The 27,114-nt window shown below is 54.7% G+C and overlaps 1 protein-coding gene across 2 annotated transcripts; it reads right to left on the bottom strand.

Annotated features, from left to right (window-relative positions):
- Positions 1-769: 769 nt before the first annotated feature.
- On the bottom strand, positions 770-19,479 carry Ephb3 (EPH receptor B3). 2 transcript variants are annotated; one of them, XM_036204032.1, is made up of 17 exons: positions 18,988-19,479; positions 10,866-10,930; positions 8,922-9,594; positions 6,639-6,794; positions 5,624-5,974; positions 5,360-5,484; positions 5,029-5,188; positions 4,836-4,944; positions 4,464-4,516; positions 3,399-3,521; positions 3,062-3,309; positions 2,415-2,630; positions 2,151-2,300; positions 1,869-2,062; positions 1,623-1,778; positions 1,416-1,518; positions 770-1,239 (listed from the first exon to the last, which is right to left on the bottom strand). In XM_036204032.1, exons 1-17 carry the CDS (start codon positions 19,079-19,081, stop codon positions 1,069-1,071), a joined length of 3,147 nt encoding a protein of 1,048 aa, XP_036059925.1. In that variant the 5' UTR covers positions 19,082-19,479; the 3' UTR covers positions 770-1,068. The 2 variants fall into 2 exon arrangements, with proteins under 2 accessions (XP_036059925.1, XP_036059924.1); XM_036204031.1 differs by having other exon boundaries at positions 1,203-1,518.
- Between the last annotated feature and the right edge of the window lie 7,635 nt (positions 19,480-27,114).

The following is a 27,114-nucleotide window of genomic DNA, read 5'->3' as shown; positions in this document are numbered from 1 at the left end:
GGACACATACACAAGCCCATTCCATTACCAGAAACCACACACCTTACTCGGTGCCATGTCCTGTCACTCCCGCCCCAAGTTTTCCTTTGTTTCCAGAGGCTTTCTTGACCTCTTCCTGGCCCTTGTTAGGTATCTCCCAAGCCCTTCCTGTGTGCAGGCATGCTGTGGGAATCCCAGCCTCTCCCTCTACTGCTGGCTGGGGACTGGTTAAGCTACTGAACATCTCTCTCTCCTCCTGCCTGGGTTACTGAGCTGAAACGTGGCCACACTGAGTGCTTAGTGAAGGGGAGCCGTGCCTGGTTTTCTGTTTGTGAATGACTCCTTTTATACTTGGTCGGGGACCCAGGGAACTGACCCCCCTGCAGAACACCATGGAGACTCAAGAGGCTGTCTGCCTTGATGGAGCATTAGAAGCAAATAACTCAGTTTGCTCAGGTTAACGCACCACTTCTGAGAAGTCTGTTGCGTTCTCAAAGTGGTGGTGCTGAACTACAAAAGAGACTCCAGGAAGTTGAGGAGGTCCAGCAGCCAGGGATTAGTAACAGGAGGAATCAAGGAGTCCTACTGGGGAGGAGGAATGAGAAGGGGCAAGAGTCATCTTATTGCCTTTATTTCGCTGTCTGCCCAGCGGACCCCACTATAGGGCACAGGGCCAAGCTTGTACACACTCATGCTCTCTGTGCAGGCAAGCATGTGCACAACACACACACACACACACACACACACACACACACGCGCACACGCGCACACGCGCACACGCGCACACACGCACACACGCACACATGTACACACACACATCTCTGGCTCTGTGAGTCAGTCTCTGGGAGGCGAGGGCTGCTCCTCAGCCTGCTCCCGCCCTTTTACAACAGCACCAAGGGCAAGGGTAGGGCAGGGCCCTCAGCCCCCAACAAGTCCCTGTGCAAACTGGAGGTACCAGCTGGCTTCAGGATGGGGCTCCATACTTCCCGTTGCCAGAGTCCCCTCCTCCACTTCCTGGGAGAGGGAATACTCTCGGCTTACCTGGTGGGGGCAGACCCCTGCCAGGGCTGGGGCCTGAGTAACCCAGGCTTACCCCCACCCAACCCTACCAGGACCTCCACTACTGAAGCACAGCCAAATCTGAGTTGTGAAGATTCCCCACTGGAGAACAGGAAGGCCTGGGCCCCGAGGCATCTGGGGAGGGGTCATCACCCCCTCTTCTAATCCATCTTCAATATGAAGAGGTTTGGGGCACACTTCCTGGGAGGGAGCACAGGCCTGGAGAAGTCACAGCAAGGGTCCTCTCCAAAACTTCCATCTTCTGGGCCACAGCCAAAGGCCAGACATCCAAAAGTCCAGCGGGCTGGTCAGAATCCTTGTGCAGTCCTGGGTGGGGGGGACACTCCCTCCCCCCCCGTCGGAGCTGAGTGTCAGACCTGCACAGGCAGCGTCTGGCTCATCTGCAGTCTCATGTCCTGGATGCTGCTGAGGATCTTCTTCTGGTGGCCCGCTAAAGTGACCCCAATCCTTAGCAGATCTCTAGAGATACAAACACAGCAGTCAGTCCCTTCCCTGTGGCCTGCTACCCTGGCTGAGCCGGCCGGAGCTCCTAACCAATCCCGGCCCCTTGGGGGTACACTTACTCTGCAGTCATTTGGGCTACCAGGTCAAAGGATGAGAACCCCGCACTGACAAAGCTCTCCTTATACCTTCCCATCTTGATTGCGTCTAGCCAGTCCCCCACCGTGGTGAAGGTAGTATAATCCGGGACTGTGCGGTCCAGGAGGGGCTGGGACATGCTGTGAACAAAAAAGAGTGACCGGATACATCCAGGGAGCTGGGGAGTGGGGTTAAGGTTGCCAGTCTGTAGGAGTTGTTGGGACACTGACCCAGATGGGGCACTGGCGATGACCTTGAGGCTGGCAGCATTGCGGATAAGCTTGTCTAGTGTGTTGACGATTTGGGAGAACTTGGGTCTGAGGTTCCGGTCCCGCACCCAACAGTCCAGCATGAGCTGGTGCAGGGCAGTGGGGCAGTCCATGGGGGGTGGCAACCGATAGTCCTGCTCTACAGCATTGATGACCTGGATACCGGTAGGGAATTGGAAATGAGCACCCCTCCATGCCCTGCCAACTCCCACCAACCCACCACTCTCCCCCAGCTCTACTCACATCCTGGTTACTCATGTCCCAGTAGGGTCGTTCTCCATAGCTCATGACCTCCCACATGACAATCCCATAGCTCCAGACATCACTGGCAGAGGTGAACTTCCGGTAGGCTATGGCCTCTGGGGCGGTCCAGCGGATAGGGATCTTCCCTCCCTGGTGATGGAGGGATATGCCCTTCACCTTGCAACTCAAAGCTGACCCCCAGGCTTGAGCCTCTGCCTGGCTGGCCCTCCCCTCCCTCCAGTCCCTCCCAGTTGCTTCCTGTACCAGGGAGCTGGTGTAGGTGGGGTCTGAGGGGTCATCCTCCAGGAAGCGGGAGAGGCCGAAGTCAGACACTTTGCAGACCAGGTTGCTGTTGACGAGGATGTTACGGGCAGCGAGGTCACGGTGCACATAGTTCATCTCAGACAAGTACTTCATGCCAGCAGCAATGCCCCGCAGCATGCCCACCAACTGGATGACTGTGAACTGCCCATCATTGAGCTGGAGGCAAGAGGCAGGCTCAGATGGGGCCTGCTGCCTCCCCACAGGCCCCTGGCTTGCCTGCCCATTTTTCTCTAAGCCCTCTGAGCACATGCTTTGCAGTTGTGTCCAGAATGTGCTAAATAGGGACAGTTGTTAGCTGACCTACTACATCATGCAGCTTGTCTACAACATCCCAGTGGTCCTTCTGAGAATCTGGTATGCATTACCAACCTCATTTTATAACCAAGGCAGCTGAGATTAGGAAAGGTAAGTATTTGCTGGATTGAGATCACACAGGCAGTTAAGAGCAGAGCTGGCATTTGAAGGTCAGCTCTTTTCCTAGACCATGCTACCTCTTAATATGTGTGCACTTTGAACGGGGTCTCTGACTTGATGGATAACTGGCCTGACCCGGCTGTCTGGGCAAAGAGGATTGAAGCGGCTCTTACCCGAAGGAAGGAGTCCAAGGCGCAGTTCTCCATGAACTCAGTGAGGATCATAACTGGACGGCTTTTGGTGACCACACCCTCTAGACGGATTATATTGGGATGGTCAAACTGACCCATGATGGAAGCTTCACTTAGGAAGTCCCGCCGCTGCCTCTCAGTGTATCCCACCTTCAGTGTCTTGATGGCCACAAACACTTCCCGACGGCCAGGCAGTTTCAGCCGACCCCGGCACACTTCCCCAAACTCCCCTGCAGAGCACAGGCACCATGGGTCACACGCATTTCTGGGATCTTCCCAGCGGCTCGCCCATCTCCTCCGCTGCTTCCAGGTTACTCACCAGCTCCAATCACCTCCTCGATCTTGACACAGGACACATCGATCTCCTTGGCGAATTCTCGCACAGCCTCATTGGGATCCTCATAGGTGAAGGGGTCAATGTAAACTTTCATGCCAGGAGCAACTAGAGGGGAAAGAGGTGGGCACAGGAGCATGGACTTCCCGCCACAGGCAGAGTTCATAGGCACGGTCCAGCCCCGTCAGGTGCACTTTTGACAGCCTTCTTGCTGAGCCGGCCCCAGCCTCGGAGCCGGGCCCTGTATCCTGCTCCTCCCCCACGAGAATGCTGAGGAACCACATGAGCTAGACGCCCAGGATTCCTCTTCTTGTCCTTCTCCGCCATCTCTCATCACGTTCAAACTTCTCCCCAGGTCATCCTCCCCTCACTCCTCCCCACTGCCCAGCCTTGTCCAGGCCTTCAACACTACTGCAATAGCCTCCCAGCTGGGCTCTCTGCCTCTGCTCTTTTCCCACCCGGCTGCCCTGCGTCCTGAAACAATACCTTCACTGTCTTCCTCCTCAACTGACAGCCTGCCCAATTACCTGCTGCGGTGGAGTCAAGTCCCAACTCTGTCTGCTGTTTAGGACCCTCCAAAGGGCTGGCCACACTTCTCAGCCTGGCATCCACACAGCTGTCAGTCCAGTTATCTCACTACCCCCACAGCCAGGCACATAGCCGGGCACTGTGCACCCTTCACTTCCTTCCTGAGGCTCCTTGAGCCAGGAATGCCCTCTGCCCGCCCGCCCCCGCATAGACCCAGCTCATCCAGCCACTTCCTCCAGGAAGCCTTCCACTCTGAACTCTTACTGTCCTTTGCCACAGGAATTAACACCTAATTGCTTCCTGTGTGCACATGCACGCGACAGCTTGTTCCTACAGGACTCACTGTCTTTGGGACAGCGGTTACACCTCAGACTCTGGGGCTAGCCAGCAAGGGAGAGCTCAGGGGACCTAGGATGAGGGTGGTGGTGGTCAGGAAACGGCACCCTGCTAGAAGCAGCCAGTCAGAGGAAGGGAGCTGGACACAGAGGACACCAGGAACACTGGGGACAGAGTGACACTCACTGTATTGTTGCAGCTTCTCCGTGTACTCTGCATCAGGACCATGGCGCTGCTTCCTGCAGGGGCAGAGTGGAGAAGGCCTAAGGCCAAGGGCTATGGCTCTCCCTGTTCAGGGGACCCTGGAGCTCACAGACACTGCAAGGTTATGGGAGTGGGAACCCACGGCTGGTGGTCATATCTGAAGTCTCTGGGAACAGGGAACAGCACAGAAGAAGACAGGTGGGTTGGAATAGGCCTTCTCTGCCAAGGAAAGCCTGGGCCCAGGATGGCCGCGGCTGTGAAGGAAGGGGACAGTTTATGAGTGCAGCCAGGGAGCTCTATACTGCTGCAGGGGAGCCTGAGTCAGTCTGTGGGGCAGCCATGGCCTGCCAGTACCTGAGGCAGACAAGAGCGATGACCACGACCACCACCATGAAGACGAACCCGGCTACCGTGGAGCCCACAATAAGGGGAAGCTGCTCTTGAAGCTGCTGGGTACCTGAGCCTGGAGATCAAGGATGGGCAGTGAGCGAAGGGATGAGAAGGATGAGCTGGGGCAGGGGGTGGCACGCGGTGGGATAGGGTCTACCTCTTTCACCCGTGGTCTCAAACTCAGCCGGGCGGCTATACTGTCCGTAACCTGCCACTGTGCGAGCCCGGACCTGAACGACATAGCGGGCATCCGGCTGCAGCCCATCCAGCTGCACGGAGTTCTTCTGGCTGGTTACAGTGGAGGCGATGCCTTTACTCTGCAATGCCATGAGAATGGAGGGAGGCATCTTCAGGCAGGTCAAAGAGCCAGCTGACCCTCATCATCATCAGGCTTGCCCTGTGCTGATCCCAAAGGCCGCTAACACTCTCTGGGTGTAGTCTTGTCCTGGTTTCGCCCCAAGCCTCCTCCTGCTCCTTGAGATTCTTACCTTCTCAAAGTACTTCATCTCATAGTCCAAGATGACTCCATTAGGCCGCTCTGGGGGTGCCCAGGACAGGGTCAGGCTGCTCCCCGAGCTGCTGTGCAGGTGGAGTGTAGGTACTTCAGATGGGGCTGGTGAAGAGAAAAGACGCTAAGGACTCGTGGGCCCAGGCAGCCTTCCTAAATCAGTTCCCACAGAGCCCTGGAGGTGCCTCAGCCTCTGTATCTAGAGCAAGATGACCCAGGTTCCCCTCTTTTGTCCCCTTCTCACCAGCCTGGTTGGTGGTGATATTCACAGCTGCATAGCGGGGTGGCAGAGGGCTTTTGCCAGAGACACCATTGACTGCCTGAACCTCAAAGGTGTAGCGTGTGTGGGCCAGCAGGTGGCTAATGTGGACCCGGCGCTCGGTCAGGCCCAGCTGCCGAGGCTCAAACTCCACGTTGTCATCACAGCGAGAACAGGTTGCGGGCCCCCCAGGGCCTGAGCTTCCATGGCACTTCTTGCAGATAACATTATAAAGGAGGTCGTCCCGTCCACCGAGGTCCCGGGGCTCACTCCACTCAAGGATCAGTGAGGTCTCATTCACATTGGAGATCACACCCCGGGGAGGAGATGGCACGGCTTTGAGGACATAAGGAGAAACGAGTTGGAGGAGCAGGACCACATTTCTGCCCGCTCTGCCTTGGGCACTTGATTCTACCACTGTTTACAAAAGCACAAGAGTTGTCCTGCACTTCTTCACTGGGGAGACAGGACTCCTGTTCACCCTTCAAGACTCACGGCAGTGTTACCTCCTTCTAGAAGCCTTTTCCATCCCCTGTACCCCAGAACATCATTCCTAGGCCCAGCACTTAGCACATTACTTGGTCATTATCTGTTTCTACAATTTGATGTTAAGGTCCTTAGTGATATCTCACGCTCTTTTATATCCACTGCACCTGGCACAGTATCTGGTATACCAAAGGAGAGAAAGCAGGGACCAGCACATCCCTAAGCTGTACAGCCTCTTACTACAGCTGAGCCGAAGAGTGCCCAGACTAAGGAGCCACGAGCTGGCAGCCTCCTAGCCATCACCTGCTAGCAGCTAGTGGAGCCTTGTTAAAATGCAGGTAGCTGGGACAAGCCCTGAGCCGGATTCGAGTTCAAGAGCGATCACCTCCTCAGTGACATCTCGGCGCATCATCTAACCCCTAAGCTTCATTTCCCCCATCTAGAAGGAGGGGTCATCTCACGGCTGGCCCTGGGAGGACAGCCCTGCAGAAGGAGAGCAGAGGAGCTCACTCACTGGTGCAGGCGCTGTCTGCAGAGTCTGAGTCCGCACGATAGAAGTTATTATGGCAGGTGCAGATGCTGGCAGCTGGCGAGGTGGTTCGGCTGTTGGGCGGACAGGGGAGGCAGGGTCCCTCTCCTTGCTTTGCCTTGTAACTCCCAGGGGGACAGGCTGCAAGAGGAAAGAGGACGGCACACATTACCTCCCTTCTCTGCAGACATCACGCCTTCCCTCCTCTGAGAGAACCTGGCCTTTCCCAGTCTGTGTCTTAGCCCTCCGACTCCCAGACCATGGGGGCAATGCCTCTATTGCCCAACTCCAGCTAGGCTACAAAGGGTCCTTTACCCCACAGAATTGCTACGTCAGCAGATTCCTCTCCACTCCCCCTCCCCCACCGTGAGCCTTACAAGACGTCAGCCCATCACCTGGACAGTCTGGCTTGTGGAGGCAGGGCAGAGAGAAGAGGAAGAGGAGGGGGTGGGAAGAGACCACCAGTGGGCCTCACACCCTGTACTCTGCTGAGATGCCCCAGCCTTCCCTAACAAAACTCTGGGAGAGAGTAATTCTTGAGAACCCTCAAGGACACTACCGCCATAGCCAGGAGGTAGGGCCTCCTCTGCCGACAGCTCCTGGCTAACCTCTGCCCCACCCACTAAGGAGCAGGGCAGGGTGAGGGCTGGGCAGGGGCAAGAACAGGAGGTGAGAAAACAGAAAGAAAGGTGGGGTCACCTGGAGTTCAAAGGCTCAGAGCCTCCCAGGGGACCTGTCCCAAGCCCAGTGACTGAACATCCCTTCCCATCTCTTCTGCCAACCACATTCTGCCCCTGTGGTATGGGCTCTGCACATCCCCCATGTGTAGGGTGGCCATAATATTTATTATTAAAAATCAGAATATTTATCGAGTGAAAGGGTTGATTGATAGGACAGTGGGCATAACTGGAGACTGTCCTGGCCACGCTAAAGTGACCTGTCAGTCCATCCACGTGATGACCTCTGGAAGGGGGTCACCAAGCTTTTCCAGCCTGTAGCTGGGGCTGTTCTCTCCTTTAGGGTTTGATCTCCCCTCATGAAGGTGATATTCCATCCTAGCTCTTTGAACCAGTGGGGGAGGGGGCAGAGGCCAGGCCAGCTTGGTTGCTATGGGAACCAGCCTGCACTTCCTGCCAGGGACCTGCAGAGTGTTAGAACTTCTTCAGGCTGTCAGGCTCATCACCCCCACCCGCTCTCTACACTGGGGAAGAGGACGTTTCCAGCAGGTTCCTAAAGAGAAGCAGAGGGGGCAACCCCAAACAGGGGCCTCACGAGGCAGGCCAGGTTGATGGCCCAGCCCCCTCACACAGAGGGCGACGATAAGAGCCATTTCCCACTCCGGGAGGCACCATTACAAGTCCCATGGAGAAGCGGGCAGAGAGAGGAGAGAAGACCCTCACACCTTGCCCTACTTCAGCTCTGGGTGGGGATTTAATGCCAGCTCCCACGTTCCCTGGCTGGAAGGTCAGCGCCACAGAACCACCCTGAGACTCCATGTTCTTGTTGGCAGAAGAGGGAGAACACTGGAATCACTCACACAGGCTAGCCTAGGTAAAGGCTTAAATGAGAACACCTCATCGGGGGACTTTACAACTGGAAGCCAGGACATCACGGTGTCTGGTGAGACTCAGCAAGTCTCCGCCTGTCTTGTGAACAGGGACTTGTCTCCCTCCACACTCCATTTACAACCTTAGGAAACAGTCTCTGCTACTGCCCCCTTTGGCACGAGGAAGCCAAGGTTAGCATGGTTCACTGACTTGCACAGGCTCACACAGCAGTTGAGGTGACACCTGGAGACTAGAGGGACTTGGCCTCCAACTACTGTGCCATCCACACTGCCTCTCAGGAAACACGGATCCTTAAGGCGAAGGGATACCCACAGCAGAGTCCCCTCTAGAACCTCCACAGTGAAGTGTACATTGGGGACAGGACCAAGAGGGCACCCCTGGCAGCCTCGGGGGTCTGTCCAGGTTCGAGGCCCTTACTCATCAAGCATTCACAAGGTCTCTTTCCATTTACACCTCCATCCTTCTTGCTCCTCCTCTCCCCCACGTGGAGCCTTGTCACGCCATCACGGGGTACATCCTCCACTTCTCTTCCTCAGGTCTCCTTTTCTTTCCCATGCCCCTCCTTGTAGAATGACCTTTATTTCACAACAAGCAGCTGCCCGCTCTCCTGCCCCGCAGTCTCACCTGAGACCCTATCTGTCAGATAGGAAGCCTGGCTGTGGTCAGGCTTCCCTCGGCTCCTTCCTCAGGCCCCACTTACCGCGGCACTGGGACTCCTTGGCGGCTGGCTCATGGCCGGTGGCGCAGGTGCAGGCACCGACGGGCACCATCCACTCCCCGTCGCCATTGCAGTAGAGTTTGAGCGGTACGGAGACCTCCACGGCATTGGGGATGCAGGTGCCGGGGGCAATGACCAGCGACGTGGGCTCGGCGCCCGTGAGGGTCTCAGGGAAGAGCGCGAAGCCTGCGGTGGTGGACGCACACTTCTTGTAGAAGGCACGCACAGAGATGAGCGACATGCAGGCACCTTGGTCCTGGAAGGCCAAGTAGAAGCCAGCCTTGGAAAGCGGCCCGAAGCTGCGCACCTTGGTGTTGACGCGACCGGCGTCCAGCCGCGAGAAGCTCTCATCCGGTGCGATGGTGTCCACTTTCACATAGGGGTTCTCCATCCAGAAGGGAGAGGAGGCCGACGCCACGTCGCTGTCAGCCTCGTAGTAGAAGAGGTTGAAGGTCTCCTTGCAGGAGCCGGGGATGTTGGGGATGCTGTTGCAGTCTCGCACCGTGAACTTGAGCTCCACGTAGACGCGCTGCACTTCTCGCCGCCAGATAAAACCGGTGCGAAGCCAGTTGTTCTGGCTGGACTCACGCACGTTACACACCTGATACGTTCGGATAGGGTTCATGGCTTCATCGTAACCACTCACTTCTTCCCACTGAGTGTGGACCAAGTGAAAAAGAGAATGAGCCATTTGCCGAGTGTTGGGGGCTGCTGCATTTATTTACCCACAGAGGAGCTTCTGTGGTGGGTGCCTGAGCGCGCATACACAGGTTCAAAACCCAGCTTTCTGGGTGACTTAACCTTTTTCTGTGCCTCAGTTTCTTGGTCTGAAACCAAGGGATAATCAGCATACCTAAGGAATACAGAACAGCATACCTGAGAACACCCAGAACAGGGCTGAGACCTTGGGAACTCCTATTTGTGTGATCTTAGGGCCTCAGTTTCATCACCTGTACAGTGGGGCTGACTGGAATTAAATGAGGTTGGGAGGGACTGAACAGTGCAACTTGGCTAGTCTTGCCTGACAGAGAGGAAGCATTTGGTGAACACGGCTGTCAACACTACCGACGGTTTTACCGTCACAAAACTTCCACAAGAGATCCAAGGCTTATTGCAGAGACAGACCAACTCAAATCACAGCTGGCCTGTTGACTGCAGAGAGAGCCGGTACCGAGGGCCCCAGGGCTCAGCCTAGCCACGAAGGGATGTTAATTCCAACAGCTGAGAAATATCAGAATGGTAGGAATTTAACAATCAAGAAATAGAGGCCCAGAAAAGTCAATTGCCCTGCTCAAAGGTACACAGTGTGGTAGAGATCTGGACCCCAGGCTTCTTGGTTCTTTTTTTTGTCTTTTCTTTCTTTCTCTCTCTCTCTTTTTTTTTTTTTTTGGTTTTTTGAGATAGAGTTTCTCTGTGTAGCTGTCCTGGAACTCGCTCTGTACACCAGGCTGGCCTTGAACTCACAGAGATCCACCTGTCTCTGCCTCCCGAGTGCTGGAATTAAAGGCGTGCGCCACCACCGCCTGGTTATTCTTTTTAAAGACAACTTCTCACTATGTAGCCCTGGCTGTCCTGGAATTCACTCTGTAGACCATGCTGTCATAGAACTCAGAGATCCACCTGACTCTGTGCTTAGGGGCATGTGCCACCACGCTCGGCTTTGCCTCCTGCATCCTGCGCCAGTGCTCTTTCGGGGACCCAGGAAGGAAGAGGACGGTCTGGACGGATTTGGAAGGACCACCAGGTCAGGGTGATAAGATAAAGATGGACCAACAGACAGAAGAATGAGACACACAGACATCCACACACTAAGAGGACGAGGCCATGGAGGTGACAAACGGAAGGGGATGGGAATGCCAGAGGGCAGGACAGACAGAGGCAGCCCACATCCGGCCCTGGGAGGGAGAGAAGACGGGGAAGTCTTACCCCACTTTCTGGGTGAGACGTCCATGCCAGCTCAGATGTCACCCATTTCGTGTCCATGAGGGTCTCTGGGGAAACAGCAGAAGGAAAAGGTCAGAGGCCAACCTGGTCAGAAGGAGGAAGTCACTCAGGAAAGGATGTCAGAAACCAGTTCCCATCAGGCACAACCTGTCCCAAGTCTCCGAAGACCATTCTCTTTCTCCAGAGGAGATCCTGAAGTCATCCCCAGAGGTAGGTGTCACAACTCCAAAGGTGTCGGTCTGGCTGGCTAGGGGTAGATGTCAGCCTCTGACCCTGGGCCTGGGTTAACGAGGCTGGAGCAAAGCCTGGCTCACACACCTCAGGCTCGGCTAATCTCCACACAAAGGGGCCAGCAGGGCCTTTATCCGGGAACAAAGGGCTGTGGGCTTCAGACCCTGCAGCCTGGGCCTCCCCTGACTCCATTCCCAGCACAAAGGCCCTGCCTCACACACACACTGCCCTGGGGAAGGGAAGAGCGGTCGGTGGCAGGCTGGGGCCTGCGCCCAGCCTCCCAGCCAGCCACCTGTGGGGGCTGAAGCAAGGGTGCTCTTTGAGGTAAAAGGACCACTGATGTCCAGAACTTAGTTCAAAGCGTCATGAAATCCACGGAGAAACCATGGCTCTCTTCAGAAGACTGATGCCAAAATAGAGCCAGTACATTCTGGTAAAACTGTTAGGACCTGGGGCAGGGGCTGAAGATGGCTGAGGTCTAGGTCCAGCTGATTCAGGAGCAAACTCCTCTGAAGGGACCAGAGAGCCAGGCATGGAGGCACATGCTTGTAATCCTGGCACCAAGGGATTGAGGCTAGGAGAATGAGGAGTTTCAGCTTAGTCTAGGGTACATGGTGAGACTCTGTCTCAAAAACAAACAAACTAACTAACTAACAAACAAACAAACAAAGCTTGGAAAAGGGCTGTGTGTCTCAGCCAAACTTCTGCCTCCAGGAAACCTTTCTTGGATCTCCAAGTCAGGAGAGGTGCCTTCCTCCGTGTGTCAGGGCCAGACCCTCTCTGCTCTGAATCAGTGTTTCTGGTCAGGTTGGCTTGCTCAGTCATGGTAGGCGCACCTGAATGTTCCAGACAGGAACTTGCACACCTGAAGCCCAGTTTTGAGCTTTGGCTGAACTGATTCCAAGATCAGACTTAGCATAATACCAGGAAGGGAAGGGATCCCCCCACCCCCTCAACTTCGGGCTTGATGGGCAGGGCTGGCCCAGAACTTTGAGAGGCTGTCCTGCCACATCCTTGGTGGGGTAGCTGAGGGTTCCTGGAAGATCTGAACCCCACATGTTCCTGCAGAAGCCAACAGAGAACCCAGTGGATGGGCAGCACCGGCAGGCTCTAGGGCTACACAGCTGGTGGTCTTTACGTGGCAAGCTATCCCAGCTTCCCGCCGCAGACAGAACAACAGACACACATCTGGCAGGTGGTCCTTCGAGGAAGCAGAGATGGGCGAAAGCAGGGGCCCAGAGATAGGAAGGCAGAGCAGGGGCTTAGCTGGGGCAGAAGATGGGCCAAGCTGAAGGGACTCTGGCAGGCTGGGCCCAGACAGCAGGGATGCTGGGCAGCGGACTACAACATGTTAAGATGAAGAGACAAGGAGGCCCAAAGAGACATCCACAGAGAAGGAGATGCCAAGTGGTCTCTTCCCCAGCCGGCAGCCTGGAATACTCTTGTCCCTGGGAGCAGTCGATCCGAACAGAGCCAAGCACACCCCCTCCCCCAGCCAACCAGCCGGCCAGTCCGCCTGCTTGTCTGCCCGCCGCCGCCCGCCGCTGCCCGCCCGCCGGAGCAGGCAAGGGCTCCCACTGCTCCCGCGCGCTGCCTCCCTCCTCCCTCTCCCTCACTTCCTTCTGCTCAGCCTGTGCCAAACCCATCTGGAACTGTTTAAACCCAAATATTCAGCCCCCTCCCCCTCCAGCCAGATTCCTCCACAGTTTAAAACAAGCCCAGCGCTGGCTCCGGGAGGAGGGGAGGGGGAGGAGAGAGGGGAGGGTTGGGGGCGGGCGCAGGAGGAGGGAGGGAGGGAGGGAGGGAGGCTCTTCATTTCTGTTTAATTTCTGGAGAGGGAGGGAGGGGATCAGCCTTTGGCCATCGCTCAATCTCGGCACATTTTTCCCATTAATGAGGAGAGGACTTGGGTTTCCAGGCCTGTGCGCCTGAGGAAGGGCTCGGGCTCCGGTCACCCCGGTGGGGAGGAGGCGGCCGCTCTGGTTTCCCTACTTCTCTGGGGAGAGGAGGGGCTTGTTCCTTGCAGTCGGCCCCAAGCATCGCAGGGAGGTCTAGGGCAGACTGAGTACCAGTGCCCCGGCCTCAGCCTCAGAAGGACTGAGTGAGGATTATAGCACCCATCTGCCCAAGGTACCGGGAGGGAGACCTTTTCTCTGCTGTGAAGACACAGAGGCTAGGAACAAAAGAGCAACGTGAGCAACCTCCAAACACTCCTAGCTGCAGCGTCCACACCGTGCCCACTCCCCACCAGGTGGCTGTGGAGGGAGCTAGGACAGGAGGGCCACCCCCAGACACAGGGCTCATATTGCCCTTAAAAGTCACCGGGAAGCCGATGATCTGCAACGGGGGCTTTGATGCAACACCCTTTCAGTGTTCCACAAGGCCACGGTCAGTTGTGGCAGCAACTCTGTGGCTCTCACCTGTGGACAAACACAGCAGTTTGCACAAGCCAGTTCTCAGTGGCTTGACTCGTTTCCCACTACTGGGCCCAGAGAAGGGCAAGGCAACACATATGGTGGACAACCACACACAGAGCCACAGCCACCCGCAACACACACACACACACACACACACACACACACACACACACCCCACAGCTAGTCTGTCTTTTTCAGACACAGATGCTTATGGCACAAACAGATTAGTCTCCTTAGATATCCACATACAGCAAATCTTTCTTACACACAGAACCAGCTTGCTCTAGACAGAACCACCCTCAGCCACACAGCCTTTCTAAGGACAGGCACGCCCAATCCAACAGTTTATCCTCTTCACAAGACACCCCACTCCACAGCTACAAGACACCCCACTCCACAGCTACAAGACACCCCACTCCACAGCTACAAGACACCCCACTCCACAGCTACAAGACACCCCACTCCACAGCTACAAGACACCCCACTCCACAGCTACAAGGCACACACAGTCCTGCATATGAAGCACCAACACAAGTACTGGTTTCCTTGCTCTGACACAGTCACATGGGAAACACACTACCGTCCCACGAAGGAGCACGGAAATTCGATACAAGAATCAATCATTAGCCGGGCGGTGGTGGCACACACTCTTAACCCCAGCACTCGGGAAGCAGAGGCAGGAAGACAGATCCCTAAGAGTTGGAGGCCAGCATGGTCTACAGAGGGAATTCCAGGACAGTCAGGGCTACACAGAGAAACTGTGTCCAAACAAGCACCAGTCACTGAAGTTAGTGTAACAACCTGGCGGTTCTACATACAGCAGACACACACCGCAAGCATGCTCTTCTTTGGGTGTCTGGAGCAGAGTGAAGGAAGAGCTGGGAGAAGGCGCTACCTCTCACCCTGCCTCTCACAGAGGCAGGGCAACCCCAGCTCTGCTTCCTGTTGTCCTAGCTAAAGCAGGAGCGCTGTCAGTCAGGTCACAAGGTAGGGGGTGGGGCAGGGGCATTGAGAGGATTCTGGGTGTGGCTGGGTGCGGCCTCCCAGGTACAGCCCCTGCCTAAGCAGCACACCACTTCCCTGGCAGCAAAATGGCAGTGTGTGGAGGGTACTGAGCCTCGAGGGAAGCAGCACTCAGCAGTTTGGCTCGGGAGAGCTCTTAATTTGGAGAGCTGGCACGATGGGGATCTTCTGGACGCCCTGGCCTGCCTCTGAGGGTCTCACAGTAGTGCAAGAGCACAGGCCGAGAGAGCCTTGCTGCCTGCCCTGGTGAAGGGCTGGGCCCATTCAGCTTTATGGAGTTGCCAGACCCCACCAGCACCTCCAGGTTCCGAGTCACTCAGAATAGTCCACCCTGGAACAGAGGTGCCGCAGAGGGCCCAGGAACCAGTAAACAAGAAAGGAGACAGAACCGAGGAGCCTTTGGCCTAAACCCAGACTGAGGTGGTAGGGAAGGTCCTATTTCCAAGCTCGGGAAGCAGGGGGTGGGGTGGGCACAGGAGGACAGGGTCCGGGCAGAAAGGAGTGCCCTGAAGTCTTGTCTGTGGCAGCTCAGAGAAAACTACCCCTGCTGTCCTTGTCCCCACAGAGTCCCTACCTTGCTCCCAAGCACGGTTTCCTGTTTCTTATTCCAGTCATGTGTTTGTCTGTGTGCACGCAGTGGCCCGGAGGGCCTGACAGGGAAGGAGTTTGGGGAATCCTGCCCTAAGCTCTGAGGGGGTGTGTGTGTGCACACGGACGGACTGATGCAGGTAGTTGTAGTGGGGGGTTGTACTGTTTCACTTTTTGCTTTGTTTTGGGTTGCTTGGCTTCCCCAGGGCCACTGGCCCATCCTTAGCTATAGCCCCTTGGTGCCCACATCAGGGCTGGTGGGGAGGGAGCATCTCCTAGCAGAGAACACACTATGTTTTCATTCTTTCCCTCAGATCATGGGGATTTATAATTAAATAAACCTGAAAGGGAGGGGAAAGCACAGGGCAGGGAGCCCAAGGGCCTCAGTGTTCCCACCCTGGCTCTGCCAGCCAGGCTGCACCATAGACAGCTGGCCCTGGCATGAGGTCTCCATCCCTTCCCTGGATGCTGGTCCAGTGGCCGGACCAGGAGCGGAGGCAGGAGGCCATGGGAGACTTGGCCTTAGCATAGCCCTTGGGCCAAGGGGCCACTCCCACCCCATCAGGTACCCAGCTGCCACCCCCCCCCCCCCCTGCCCAAGCCTGACAAACCAGTTTGACTCAGCACAACAGGCAGGTCTACAATTTTCAAACTATGCAGGCCTGGTGATTCAGCCTCTTCTGCTGTTTGATTAGTGGAAGGCTAGTGGCGGAGGCCTTGCCCACAACAACCTAGGCTTTAGCTCTCAGCTGCCTGGGCTAAAGCGGCAGCGGTGGCAGCCCTGGCTGAGAGGAGGGCGGCCAGAAACAAATTGGCTCTCCTAGATGCCTGCTGCTGTCTCTCCTCAGATCGGAAGCTCTGGTGACGAAGGAGAATTGGGGGTGGGGGTAGGGGTCGGGGGTGGGTGGGTGGAGAAATACCAGAGACAAGAGAAAGAGGTAGCGAGCGATCCATGATAATCCTGGGCCGTGACCCCTGGCAGTTCCCACATTCTCAGGGTCACACAGGCTAACCTCAGAGGACGGAGGCTTGCTGCAGCTTCTTCCCCAGGGCCAGGCTCCTCCGCAGTGAGGACTTAACCAGCATGGCTAAGTGGGATGTCCCCACCCCACCCCCTACAAGCTGGAACTCTTTCTCTTTTCGAAGAAAGGCTTACTCCCAGCTGGGACTTTCTCAAATACATACAACTGACCTGTGGCTGGACACCATGCCTCATCCAAGGCCCCATTCTTAGCTAGTTTCACCCCACTGAACAACCCTCTCCCACTTATTCACAGTCCTGACTGGAAGAACGATCTGGGCTACAGGGAACCAGAGAGAAGCCCTTAAAGGCAAAGTGAGTGGTGAGGTGACCTCCTAGATCCCAGGGCAATTTCTGTGTGTATGTGTATGCGTATGAGCACACACACCTGCATGTGAGTGTGAGGTGGCCAAAGGGCAGGGATCGGGGAGTGGTGATTTTTCAACTAAAAAGGGACTAGTAACATCCAAATGGAAAACTAAATGAGATCCTGGGATCTCGGTAAACTCCATGTGTGCAGAGAATGAATAGGAACCAGGCGTCAGGCAGCATGCAACTTGTGGGTACACCATGGGCAGCACCCACAGCTCAGAGACCCCGAGTCTACATGCAATGACGCTGTTGTCGAGAGCCAAAACACAAGGGCAACCCCCTGACAAGTTTGGGGGCTGGTGATGGATCATCAGTATAGGCCCTGCTCGGTGGACACAGTCTCCAGGACCTGGAAGTCCACCCATCACACACTTCAAGCCCTAGAAGACAGCTGGCATGTAGGCAGGACTCTGCTCTCCATCTCTTTCCTCCTCGGAGCTGTAGGGAGATATGCCCCAGCTTTCCAGTCCAGCTTTGCTCCCTCATCTTGCCTCCCTTTCAGCCCCTCCAGCAGGGTAAGGACACTGCTCCCCTAAGAGCAGACCCTGGGGTAGTAGTAATAGTAATAACAACAGCAAATCCTTGAGTAGCAACAGCTGTGCTAAGCCCTTTACACATAGTAACAATTCAATCTGGTTGGTACCATTTCCATGGAGAGCAGGCATGGAAAAGCAGGTGGATGTTAAGGGTTGGCTCTGCTCAGCACCTCTGTCTCTTTTCTTCTGTCTTACACAGGATCTGAGGTGTTGCAAAAATGAAGTCAATGATGAAAGCCACACTTGTAGGCCCCGCCACTTTCCAGGGGCACCCTCACTGGCCTAGCGTCCCTCAGCCTGGCACTAGCTCTGACCCTCATTCACAGCTGATCACAAGGGCCTCTCAGCCACTCCTTGGCCCAGAAGACCTGGAGACCAGGATCGTGAGGGAGGAAAAGAAGGAAGGGAAGGGCCTCCTCAGGGCCTTGGCTCATCTTCCCCAAACCACACTTCCCCACACAGCCCACTCTCGGCACCACTACCTACCACACTCCACAAAAGGGGACAGGTGACACACAGCTCTGCTAAGTGCATGTCCCAGAGTGCAGGTCTGTGTTGTCTCTCCTGAGCTAAGACCGTCACAGACCTGGGAACTCAATAGGCTCCCTGGCTCACACCCTCAAGGCAGTCAACAACAAAGCCCCACACTGGTTTCTCACGCCTGAGATCCTATCACACACATGTGGGTGAGTGTGTGTGAGTGTGGGTGTAACCTCGGTGTATCTGTCTAAATTTGCATGTGTCCACCCAGGTGGATAAATCTGTCAGCACTGTGGGCTCCAAAATAATAGGGACAATTTCCCCACTGGAGGAAATTCCAAAGCACCAGAAACCTCTATGAACTGTTTTAGCGACTTTTTTTTCTTCCAACCTTTTAAGTTTACACTGTGAATTTAAGCCAGGAACCATATTACATAGGTTCATGTTTTTGTTCCTCAACTAAGAAAGTGTCTAGATTGTCCAAGACCAGACATTAAGTACTGCCTGCATACTAATTTTCCCTCAAATTCTGTGCTCCCCCCCACCTCCGCTTTACGCATTAAGGAAGGTTTTCGCTCCTCACTTAAAGGGCTCACAGTTTTTGTAACACCAGGGGACTGTGTGTGCCTCTAGACTGTGTTAGTGACCTGTGCCGGTGTTCCCTGTGGGGTCATGTCAAGTGGCTAAGTGTGGGCTCTCTTGTCTGGGCCAGTAACACTCGGGCTGTTTGTTTGTTCAAGTTCAATCTTTTCACAGCAGCAGCAGCAGCAGTCTTAGTAGTAGGGTTTCCCAGAACCCACAGACAAGGCTGACCTTTTCCCGCCGCAGATGACTAGTAGCCGCTCGGCTCAGGAGCTACCCGGGCAAACCCTCGTTTGTGAGGTTCAAAGGAAACCCAGGCCCTCCGAGGGTCTTGCTAGCAGTGGGGGTGGGGTGGGTCCGAGAGGGTGTACAACAGACACACACCTCATGCGTTGCTGGCACTTGAGAAATCATAAACAATGACAGCCCCCCGCCTCTCCACCCCCACAGCTACCCCCTGACAAAGCCGGGCGCACACACTCACGCTCACAGTTAACTCCAACCGGTTCCCAACCAGCGGAGCCCCCCAGCCCGGGGAGTCCCGCTCCACCCCGCCCGAGCACCCAGTCCCGCAGCCCCCGCCTAGTAGGCTGGGTCGCCCACATTTCCTCGCCTTCCAGAGGTGCGAAACCCCGAGGGTCTCATTTCTCTGCTGGGAGTGTAGGCTATTCCCACAAAAACCCACGGCCGAACTGCGGCTTTCGGGTGTCGGTGCTGAGCCCAGCTGCCAGCAGTTCCCTCCACGAGGGCTGCGGAGCCGGCTGGAGCCCAGAGCCTCCTCGGACGGGTGCTCAGCCCGTGGCCCCCACACGGCGGGGCTCCCCGATAGCGCGCGGGACCCCGACGCCGCTCACCTTCCAGCGCCCAGCAGCCGGCGGACAGCAGCAGCGGCAGCAGCAGCCGAGCGAGCAGCGGCAGAAGCCCCGGCGGCGGGCGGGCTCGGGCCATAGCCCGGGGCGCTCGGGGGGCCGAGCCGGGCCGCGCCGGCGGGGCTGGGGGCGCCCGAGGAGAAGGCTGGCGCACAGTCCAAGAGATGCCGGCAGGGAGGGGGCGCAAAGCAGACGGGCGGCTCCGTAACCGAGGTGTCGCCCAAGCCGGCGCTCCGGGGAGATGCCGGCAGGTCGGTCCCGCGGGAATCTGGACGGACCGGTCCAGGAGGATCCGGGGCGCTGCGTGAATCGACGCCGGAGGACTCGGGAGGCAGAGGGCGCGGGTGGTCGCGGTTCTCGGGGTACAGTCCACGGCGGGCCGAGCTCGGATCCCGGGCTCCGGGTGCGCGCGCCGTCCGAGGTAGGCGCCGGGATCTGGCTGCGCCGCTCACGTACTCACTTCTGCTGGTCCTCGCGTTGGAGCGGCCGCTCTGGGCGAGAGGGGCGGGGCTACCGGCCTGCCCGTCAACGCCCCGGCCACGCCCCCAGAGGCCGACCGCCCACTCACAGACCGCCCAGCCAGTTGGTTCTGCTGCGAGAGCACTCTGCTGGAGTTCAGTTGGCCGCTCTTCCTCCGAGCCCACCCTCGGTGTCTTGGGGCCTGGAGCAGGAGGAGCTAAGGAAAAGATGAATTAGATAGGGCGGAGCCACACTGTCCGTCAGCGGGATAATCCCGCCCCTTTTCTTCCATTGGCGATTAGTAACCAGCTCGAGGTGATAACCAGATAGAACGAGCTGGGGGCGCCCTCCTGTGGCTAGCAGACCCCTGGGACTCTGTCAAGTGGCTTTTTTCTCCCAGGCACGTCCAGACCCAGGCTAGGCCTTAGCGAGTAGGGAAAGAGCTGGGGGTGGGGTTTACCCACACCCGCAGAGTCCGCTCCCAGGGCTTCTCAAGGGTTTATTTATTCGTGCATTCAGATGTGATAATTTGTTCAATAAATACTTTTGGACACCCACGATGTGTCAAAGAATGGCTAGGGCAGAGAAGCTTGTTATCCTGGAGCCATGTGAGCGGTGGAGGTAGGTTTCAAGCTCACAGCGAGGGGTAACAAGCATTCCTGCCGAGAAAGAACCTAGATTTTCGAAGCTAGCATTAGGTCTAAGGAAACATCACCCGAGCGACAATATGAAAGATAAGTAATAAGCGTTATTTCCAGGCAGAGAACACGCACTTTGTATTAAGACCTAGAATCGAAGACTCTGAAAGTTCAGAACAGCTTGGGTGTGGAGCCAGAGATGAGAGGTGGGAAGAGGCTGAGAGAAGGTGTGGAGGGGCCTGGAGAACAGTTTTTTTGGACTCGTGATATAGCCTTCCTCAGAGCTAGTTTGAAACAGGGGCCTTGCCCTATCAGATAGGCTTGGCTGACCGGAGGAGGATGAGCCGGCAGGAAAAAGGGTGGCTAGTGAATGGGCCTGGATGGTGGCTTAGACTAGGGTGATAGCTCTGAGGAGCCAACAAGGACAAGTTTGAAGTGTGTTCAGTGGGCAGAGTTCGCCAGACCTTGTGACTAGGTGGTTGGGAGAGGTGCAGTAGTCAGAAACATCAAAGGGAACCTCCAGGCTCCAGCAAAGGACCTTCCGCCACTCATTTCTTAGAGCATTTACAAGGTGCAATAAACACCCTAAACAAGAGCTCACACTTATTCAAGGTAGGTGTTATTATAGCCTCATTTCACAGACAAAACTGAAGGAAGGAAAAAGAAAAGACAGAGACAAACTGATGTGTACAAAGACTTGGCAGCTTGCCCCAAGTCATACATCTAAAAAAAGAGGTAGGAGCTGAATTCAGGACTGCATAGACACCCATTTCACTTCATCAAAGAACTCAGGAGCACCAATGTGTGTTCAAAACAGAACCTTGAGCTGTTCTTCCCCACCTCTGACATAGGACTCAGAATTTCTGCAATGTGGAGCCCAAAATTCTGTATTGTAACAAACGGGTGGTTCTGGTATGCACTGAATTCTGAAATCATGACCACCATGCATCTTCTCACTGTCCTAAGTGGGTAACCATTACTCCATGGTCCCTCAGAGCCTTCCTTACCTACCCTCTGGTTTCTGGGTCAAAGAATTAGAGTTAGGTTCAAGATGGCCTCAGACGCATGATGAACAGACTTGTTCCCTTGATCACGAAGCACCCCAAGACTCCAGCTCAGGAAAACCCCAGCAAGGTGGGTGAGGTCCTGAATCCAGAGCCTGAGGGTATTGCTTTGAAAGAGCTTTGTCTCCCTGGGCAGGGACTGAGGTGTGTGTGGGTGTGTGGAGCTGGGGTTGGGGTGGGCACTAAATGCCTTATTCAAAGATCTGATCCATTCTTAAGTTCTAAAAGCTTCCAGAAGCCGCTAGCAAAGCTCTAGTCCACAGAAGAGATCTTGGAAACCATCTTATCCAACTCTCAATTGTGGGGCTGGGGATCCTGAGGGCCCTATAGCCCTCTCTTTCCTGGAAAGTTGGTTGGTGTCGAACAGGGTGAATTTTCGGCAGGTGGCCTAGGGGCAGGACATCCCAATTAAAGACTTGCTTATTGAAAGGCTGAGTAGTGAGGTTGGCACTCCTGTTTACTCAACATCTGTGCCAAACGAGGCCTCGCCCTGGACAAACAGCCCACCAGGCGGCAGGCACCAAGCTCCTTTGTTCCTGGGTCTGATAGCAGAGGCAGTGGTAGCAGTAACGGGGGCCTGTCCCCACCGGATGTTGGCACCATGGTTCCCACGGGAATGCTTCCTGACCTAGACGTTGACAGACCGGACAGCACCAAAGTGCTGGCTACAATAGCTGGTGGCGACAAACGGGACAGGAGGTGGGGGCAGGTAGGCACACCGGAACTGAAAGCCACATGCGTGGAAGGCCCAAACTTCCTCATCTCAGCCGAGACACCGAGGAACCCAGGGAATAGGCTCCGGCCTTGGACTTTGAAATGGAGGAAAACAGTGAGGCTGTGGTAAAAACATTTCTTTGACCACATCACCGTTTGCCTGTTTGATTTTAGGAGGAAGCTTGACGCTCAGAAGGACCCAGGTCCAAACTGGCAGGCCCATACAGCTGTGGGGTCTATCCGATGCTGGGCCATCTGAGCCCCAGTATCCACATGAACAGGAGTCGGTGAAGATCTGAGGAACCAAAATAAGTGGACCCCCTAATAAGGAATGTCTAGCTCCCAAATCCTCTCTGCAAGTACCGTCGGTTCTGAGACAACCGAGGAATGTGTGATAATGTTGAGTTAACAACTCCAGGTTTCTTTTCAGGAGATAAAGCTTCTGCCGCTGGCTTGAGCTGTCACATGTGTAAGGATAAAACAGAGAAAGAGAACTTGGGGCAGGGAGCGGAGGCCAAACCACTTTGATAAATGCTTTAGAGACTAGGGTGGAGGCGAGGGGACCAGTGGAGACGCTCGTGGCCCAAACCATAAGGTAGAGCAGAGCCTTCTTTAGCGAGAAGGGAGAGAGAGGACTTGGAGATGAGTGGGCTTAGTACAGAAAGAGGAGTGGAGAGGACATCATGATAGGCGTGGTGGTGGTGGAGGGCTTTGTTCTGTTGTACTAGCTGAACTTGGGAGGCCTGTGAGGAAGGGAGTGGAGACATGTGCCCATCCATCCTCTCCTACTGACCGCTATCTGCCCTCTGAACAGCCAACTCCGCTCTCCCTGGCATTTGGAAGTCCCACGTCAGGACCGTTCCCTCTGCCTGGTGCTGCTCTTTTTCCACTCTTCACTGGGGTACTTCCATCTTAGTGTTTGGATATCAGCTTAAATGTCACCTGTCTGGCCCTGTGGTTCCCTCCTTCCTCTCCACTCCATCACTGTCAAGCCATGGCATGACTGACACTGGCTAAGATTATATTATTAACCATCAGTTTACACAAATTTTGTCTCCTCTGATAGAACATGAGTCTCCCGAAGGTAAGGACTTTTCTTATTTGCCACTGATCTCCAATATAAAGACCAGTGATCTGTATGAAGTGCCTGCTCACTAACAGCTTGCTAAATGAATAAGAATGTATGTGTGCACCAGGTACTTTTAGCCACTTCCTTATCCTGAACTGGAAGCAGACATTATTAATCAATCCTAGACTCTTTTATCCATGTGATGTTCCATACAGCCATTGCCAGCCTGCAGAGGACTGGTACACAGAGTTACAACCATCTGCTATTCTTACTTGCTACTTACACAGCCTTGTGTGAGTCTTTTGAAACCTCACGAGTATCCATCAAATGTCTCATACAAGATGTGGAGATAACTTTTTCACCTCTCCCTTATTCCTGGGATCCCAAGCTGGATATCACTGTGCTGACAAGCATTATATCTAAGATGGCAGGTGGGCTCAGGTCCAGTTATCCTCTTGAGTCACACCCACTCCTGGACTTTTCTGCTTTCCTGTGTTATTACCAGTCCCCTAAAGGAAAGGCTGAAGGGACCTTTGATATTTAGTTCAAAAATCCCCTTAGTTTCAGATAAGGAAAGGGACCTCAGAGAAAGAAAGTCAATGGAGCCACTAGTTGACCGACCGCATCTCGCCCTTAACTGAGCTGCACATCAGGGGCCAGTCGATCAACTCTTCCTTGTAACGGGATACAGCAAGAAGGCTGCAGTACCAAACAGCCTGGCTTCCCTGAAGGTTCTGAGCACTTGGCCCTAGACATCTCTTTCTCCCATTTCCTAGCCAGCCATTCAAAGGAAGAGAGAGGAGCAGGTCTCTCCCTCCTGGGCCGCTTGGGCCACTGAGAAGCTTTTGGCTACTCCAAAGCCTGTTAGTGACTCTTGGCACACCCTTGCCTTTCTCTCCTCCCCACTCAGCCTGGCTGACCCTCACCGCTCTCTTGAAGTTATTGTGCAGTGTCCCTTCTAGAGCAAGAGCTCAGTGTGGGCTTCCCTTGAGGGAAGGTAAGGGAGGAAACAGTGGAGTATTGACAAAACCTCCCTGTGCTCTTGGATGGAGCATCTTTAGACATCTTCCCTAGAGGGGAGCACTTTGGGAGCCTTTGAGCTGGCCGGCCTGTGCAGTGTGTCTGCAAGTGGTCTCTTTGTGCAGAGAGGTTCATGTTTGGTTTTTTTCTAGGAGCTATTTGAAGAAACATTGATGTTTGAAGGAACAGAAAAGCAGATCCTTGTTCAGGAGGGCAGGGAGAACCCAGAGGGACTGACTCCAAGGTACTAATTAAGGACCAATACCCACAGCCATCAGAGAAAGTCAGGAACTGGAGAAGAGCTGGGCTTTTGTGTTTAATTAGGAAGGATGGAATAACGGGCCAGGGGGAGATGTTAGGAAGACAGATTTCAACGTGCTATTTAACGTGCAGTTTATTGACCAGTTATCACGAGGCCGGCCCAGAAATGCAACTATAAGCAAAGGAGTTTATGTCAGGGGAGCCAGGAGGAGTGTTGGCCTTACAGAAAGGTTTAGGACACCACAGGAAAGAGGCATAGACAGGGCACAGGATCCAGTTGTCAAAGTCAGCTCCAGGTAAGGTCCATGGAAGCCTCCTAGGAAGGAGGCAGTGTGCAGCAATCCGAATGAGGCTGGGGAAGCAGAGGATGTGGTCAGGAAGGAGAGCCAGGGCATGAGCTGTGAAGCATGTCACTCAGACCCAGAAGCACACTGGGGTCTCCTGGCAGCTTCCCAAAGGAAGAACACTCATCCACAGAGATTCTGCTCTGAGGCAGGGTCTGTACACGGGTGCAGTTTTAAAGCTGCCCATTCGTTCTGATGTTGGGGGCAAAGACGGGGGAGAACAATAGGCTTACAGCTGGGAAGATGGCCCCAGTAAAGTGCCTGCCGCAGAGGAATGAAGACCTGAGTTCAGATCCCCAGCACCCATGTAAAATGCTATGTGCCAAGGCAAGTGCCCAGGATCCCAGCAATGAGGAGGAGTGGAGACAGGAGAATCCCTGGGAGTTGCTGGCCAGCCAGTCTAGCCAGCTGGTGAGCTCTAGGTTCAGTGAGAGAATCTATCTAAAAAATCCAAGGGGAAACAATGTTAACATTGGTCTACCCATGCATACACACACGCACGCACGCACGCATGCACACACACACACACACACACACATACTCGTGCATACAAAATCAAAATCAAAAGACAAGTCCTGATCATAGAAATACAAGTTGTAAGGTAGGAGGTGACAGCGGTCAGCAGTGTGTCCTCAGAGCCAGGGATGCGCAGCTCAGAGGAGGGACACAGGAAACCTTGACACACAGGTTTCAAGGCTTCGAGCAGAGGCTTATGCTGGCCCGTGGCTTTGTAAGATAATGCTTAAAAAAGAATTTTTAGTTTGTATTTCCTCTCCCTTTCTCCCTCAGTGCTGCTGTAGGAGTCCCAGACTCCTTACAAACGTTGCCCTCAGCCGGGCGGTGGTGGCACACACCTTTAATCCCAGCACTTGGGAAGCAGAGCCAGGCGGATCTATGTGAGTTCGAGACCAGCCTGGGCTACCAAGTGATTTCCAGGAAAGGCACAAAGCTACACAGGGAAACCCTGTCTCCAAAAACTAAAAAAAGAAAAAAACAAAACAAAACAAAAACAAAAACAAAAACCAAACAAATGTCCCCTTAGGGCTGTCAGGACTAATGAGACTTTCCAGGTCTTCTGGCCTAGCTTCTTGCCAAAGGAAGTCACCTAGTGGTGGTGGGTAGGCTGGTGCTGCAAGCCCTGCCACCCAGTGTCTCTGGAAGCTCAGGTCCTCCGCACCAGCCTCAGGTGGGGAGCGCTCATCTGGAGTGCCTGCTCCTTCTCCCCTATGGGCCGCATTCCCTGGCACCTGCTCATGCACTAGTCTGGTTAATTCCAGTAGGGGCTTCTTTCCCGGCACAGACAAAAATGACATGGGTCCTCCACTGTGTCCAGTTTGCACAGCAGAAGTGAGATGCTTCTCTTTGTCCCCTCACACCCCCCTCCTGCCCACCCAGCTGCCACTTAAGGCTAAGCTGGACAGCCTTTTCCTGCTCACCTGCCTCTCCTCAGGCCTGTGGGGGACTACAGCTGCTGCTCACTGAATTGTGTTGAACCTCAGCCACCAGCTGGCAGGAAATGGAAGGTTCAGAGCTAGGTAGATGGGGAACTTGGCCGTGCCTATGATGGCCAGGCCCTTTCATCTCCTTTATTCTCCATTTCCCATGTATAAGACAATGACCCCTCTCTTCGGGACACAGATGTAAGGGTTACAGGAAAGATTAAAGCCTGTAATAGCTAGAGTACTTAGACAGTGCCATTTACTGTTTATTTACACTGCCTACTATTAATTAATGCTACATACTCTTCCCACTTGTGCTGGGTGTTCTGATGTTTTAAACTTTTACTCATTTTTATCAAATAAGTAAGAAGAACTAGGTGCAGTGGCTCATGCCTGTAATCTCAGCATTCCAGGAGGCTGAGGTAAGAGGAACATTGTGAGCTTAGGCTAGCCCAGACTACAGAGTAAGTTCTAGGGCAATCTGGACCAGAAGAAGGCACTACCTGAAATTTTAATTAATTAGTTGAGGGGAAGATACAGACTATAGCATAGGGGTACTGTGACCTCCCCACATGCAGGCAAACCTTAATTAGATCTGAGGCCACCTAGTGGCCACTGTCAGGACCATCCAACTCTACCCTGGGTTAGGTAACAGACTAATTTCTTAGCTGGCTGATGGACAAGCCCATCAAGACAAAGCACAGGAAATGCTAGAACGTGCTTTCCCTGAACACAATGTGTAAACCATGTCCCCAAGAACTGACGCAGTGGGGTTGATGAGACAGGGCCGCGGCCATGGGAGAGAGTTTTAATAGATGGTGACTCGCTTCCCCTCTGGGCCCCCAAAAGGTGAGCAAGTCCGCTAATATGCTTGGAGAAGGTGGAGTGAGGGAAGGGGCTGGAAGAAGCCCCTTTCCTTCTGTGGGGGTACCGCCGTGAGCGAGGATGGTGTGGTCTGTTTTCATGTAGCTGCTGACACCATCAACCCATTAGAATACAATAATGGCTGCTGTGCTGGAAAACAAGGGAAGCTTTACAAGGGCGGCAGGAGAGGTGACCCTGAGGACATGCTGCGGATGCTGAACCGTCAGGAATGACTGACGT

This window comes from Onychomys torridus, chromosome 12 (genome assembly GCF_903995425.1).
Source record: "Onychomys torridus chromosome 12, mOncTor1.1, whole genome shotgun sequence".
Classification (NCBI taxonomy): domain Eukaryota; kingdom Metazoa; phylum Chordata; class Mammalia; order Rodentia; family Cricetidae; genus Onychomys; species Onychomys torridus.
Note: the sequence above shows the minus strand (reverse complement) of the source record. Positions and strands in the feature narration are given on the sequence as shown.

Bases quoted from the DNA above. Each gene is read 5' to 3' on its own strand.
- Ephb3 (XM_036204032.1), bottom strand. From the start codon at position 19,081: ATGGCCCGAGCCCGCCCGCCGCCGGGGCTTCTGCCGCTGCTCGCTCGG. The intron at 5,189-5,359 runs GTAAGAATCTCA...ATGGCATTGCAG, and splicing joins AGATGAAGTACTTTGAGAAG to AGTAAAGGCATCGCCTCCAC. The intron at 1,519-1,622 runs GTAAGTGTACCC...TTGTATCTCTAG, and splicing joins GTAGCCCAAATGACTGCAGA to AGATCTGCTAAGGATTGGGG.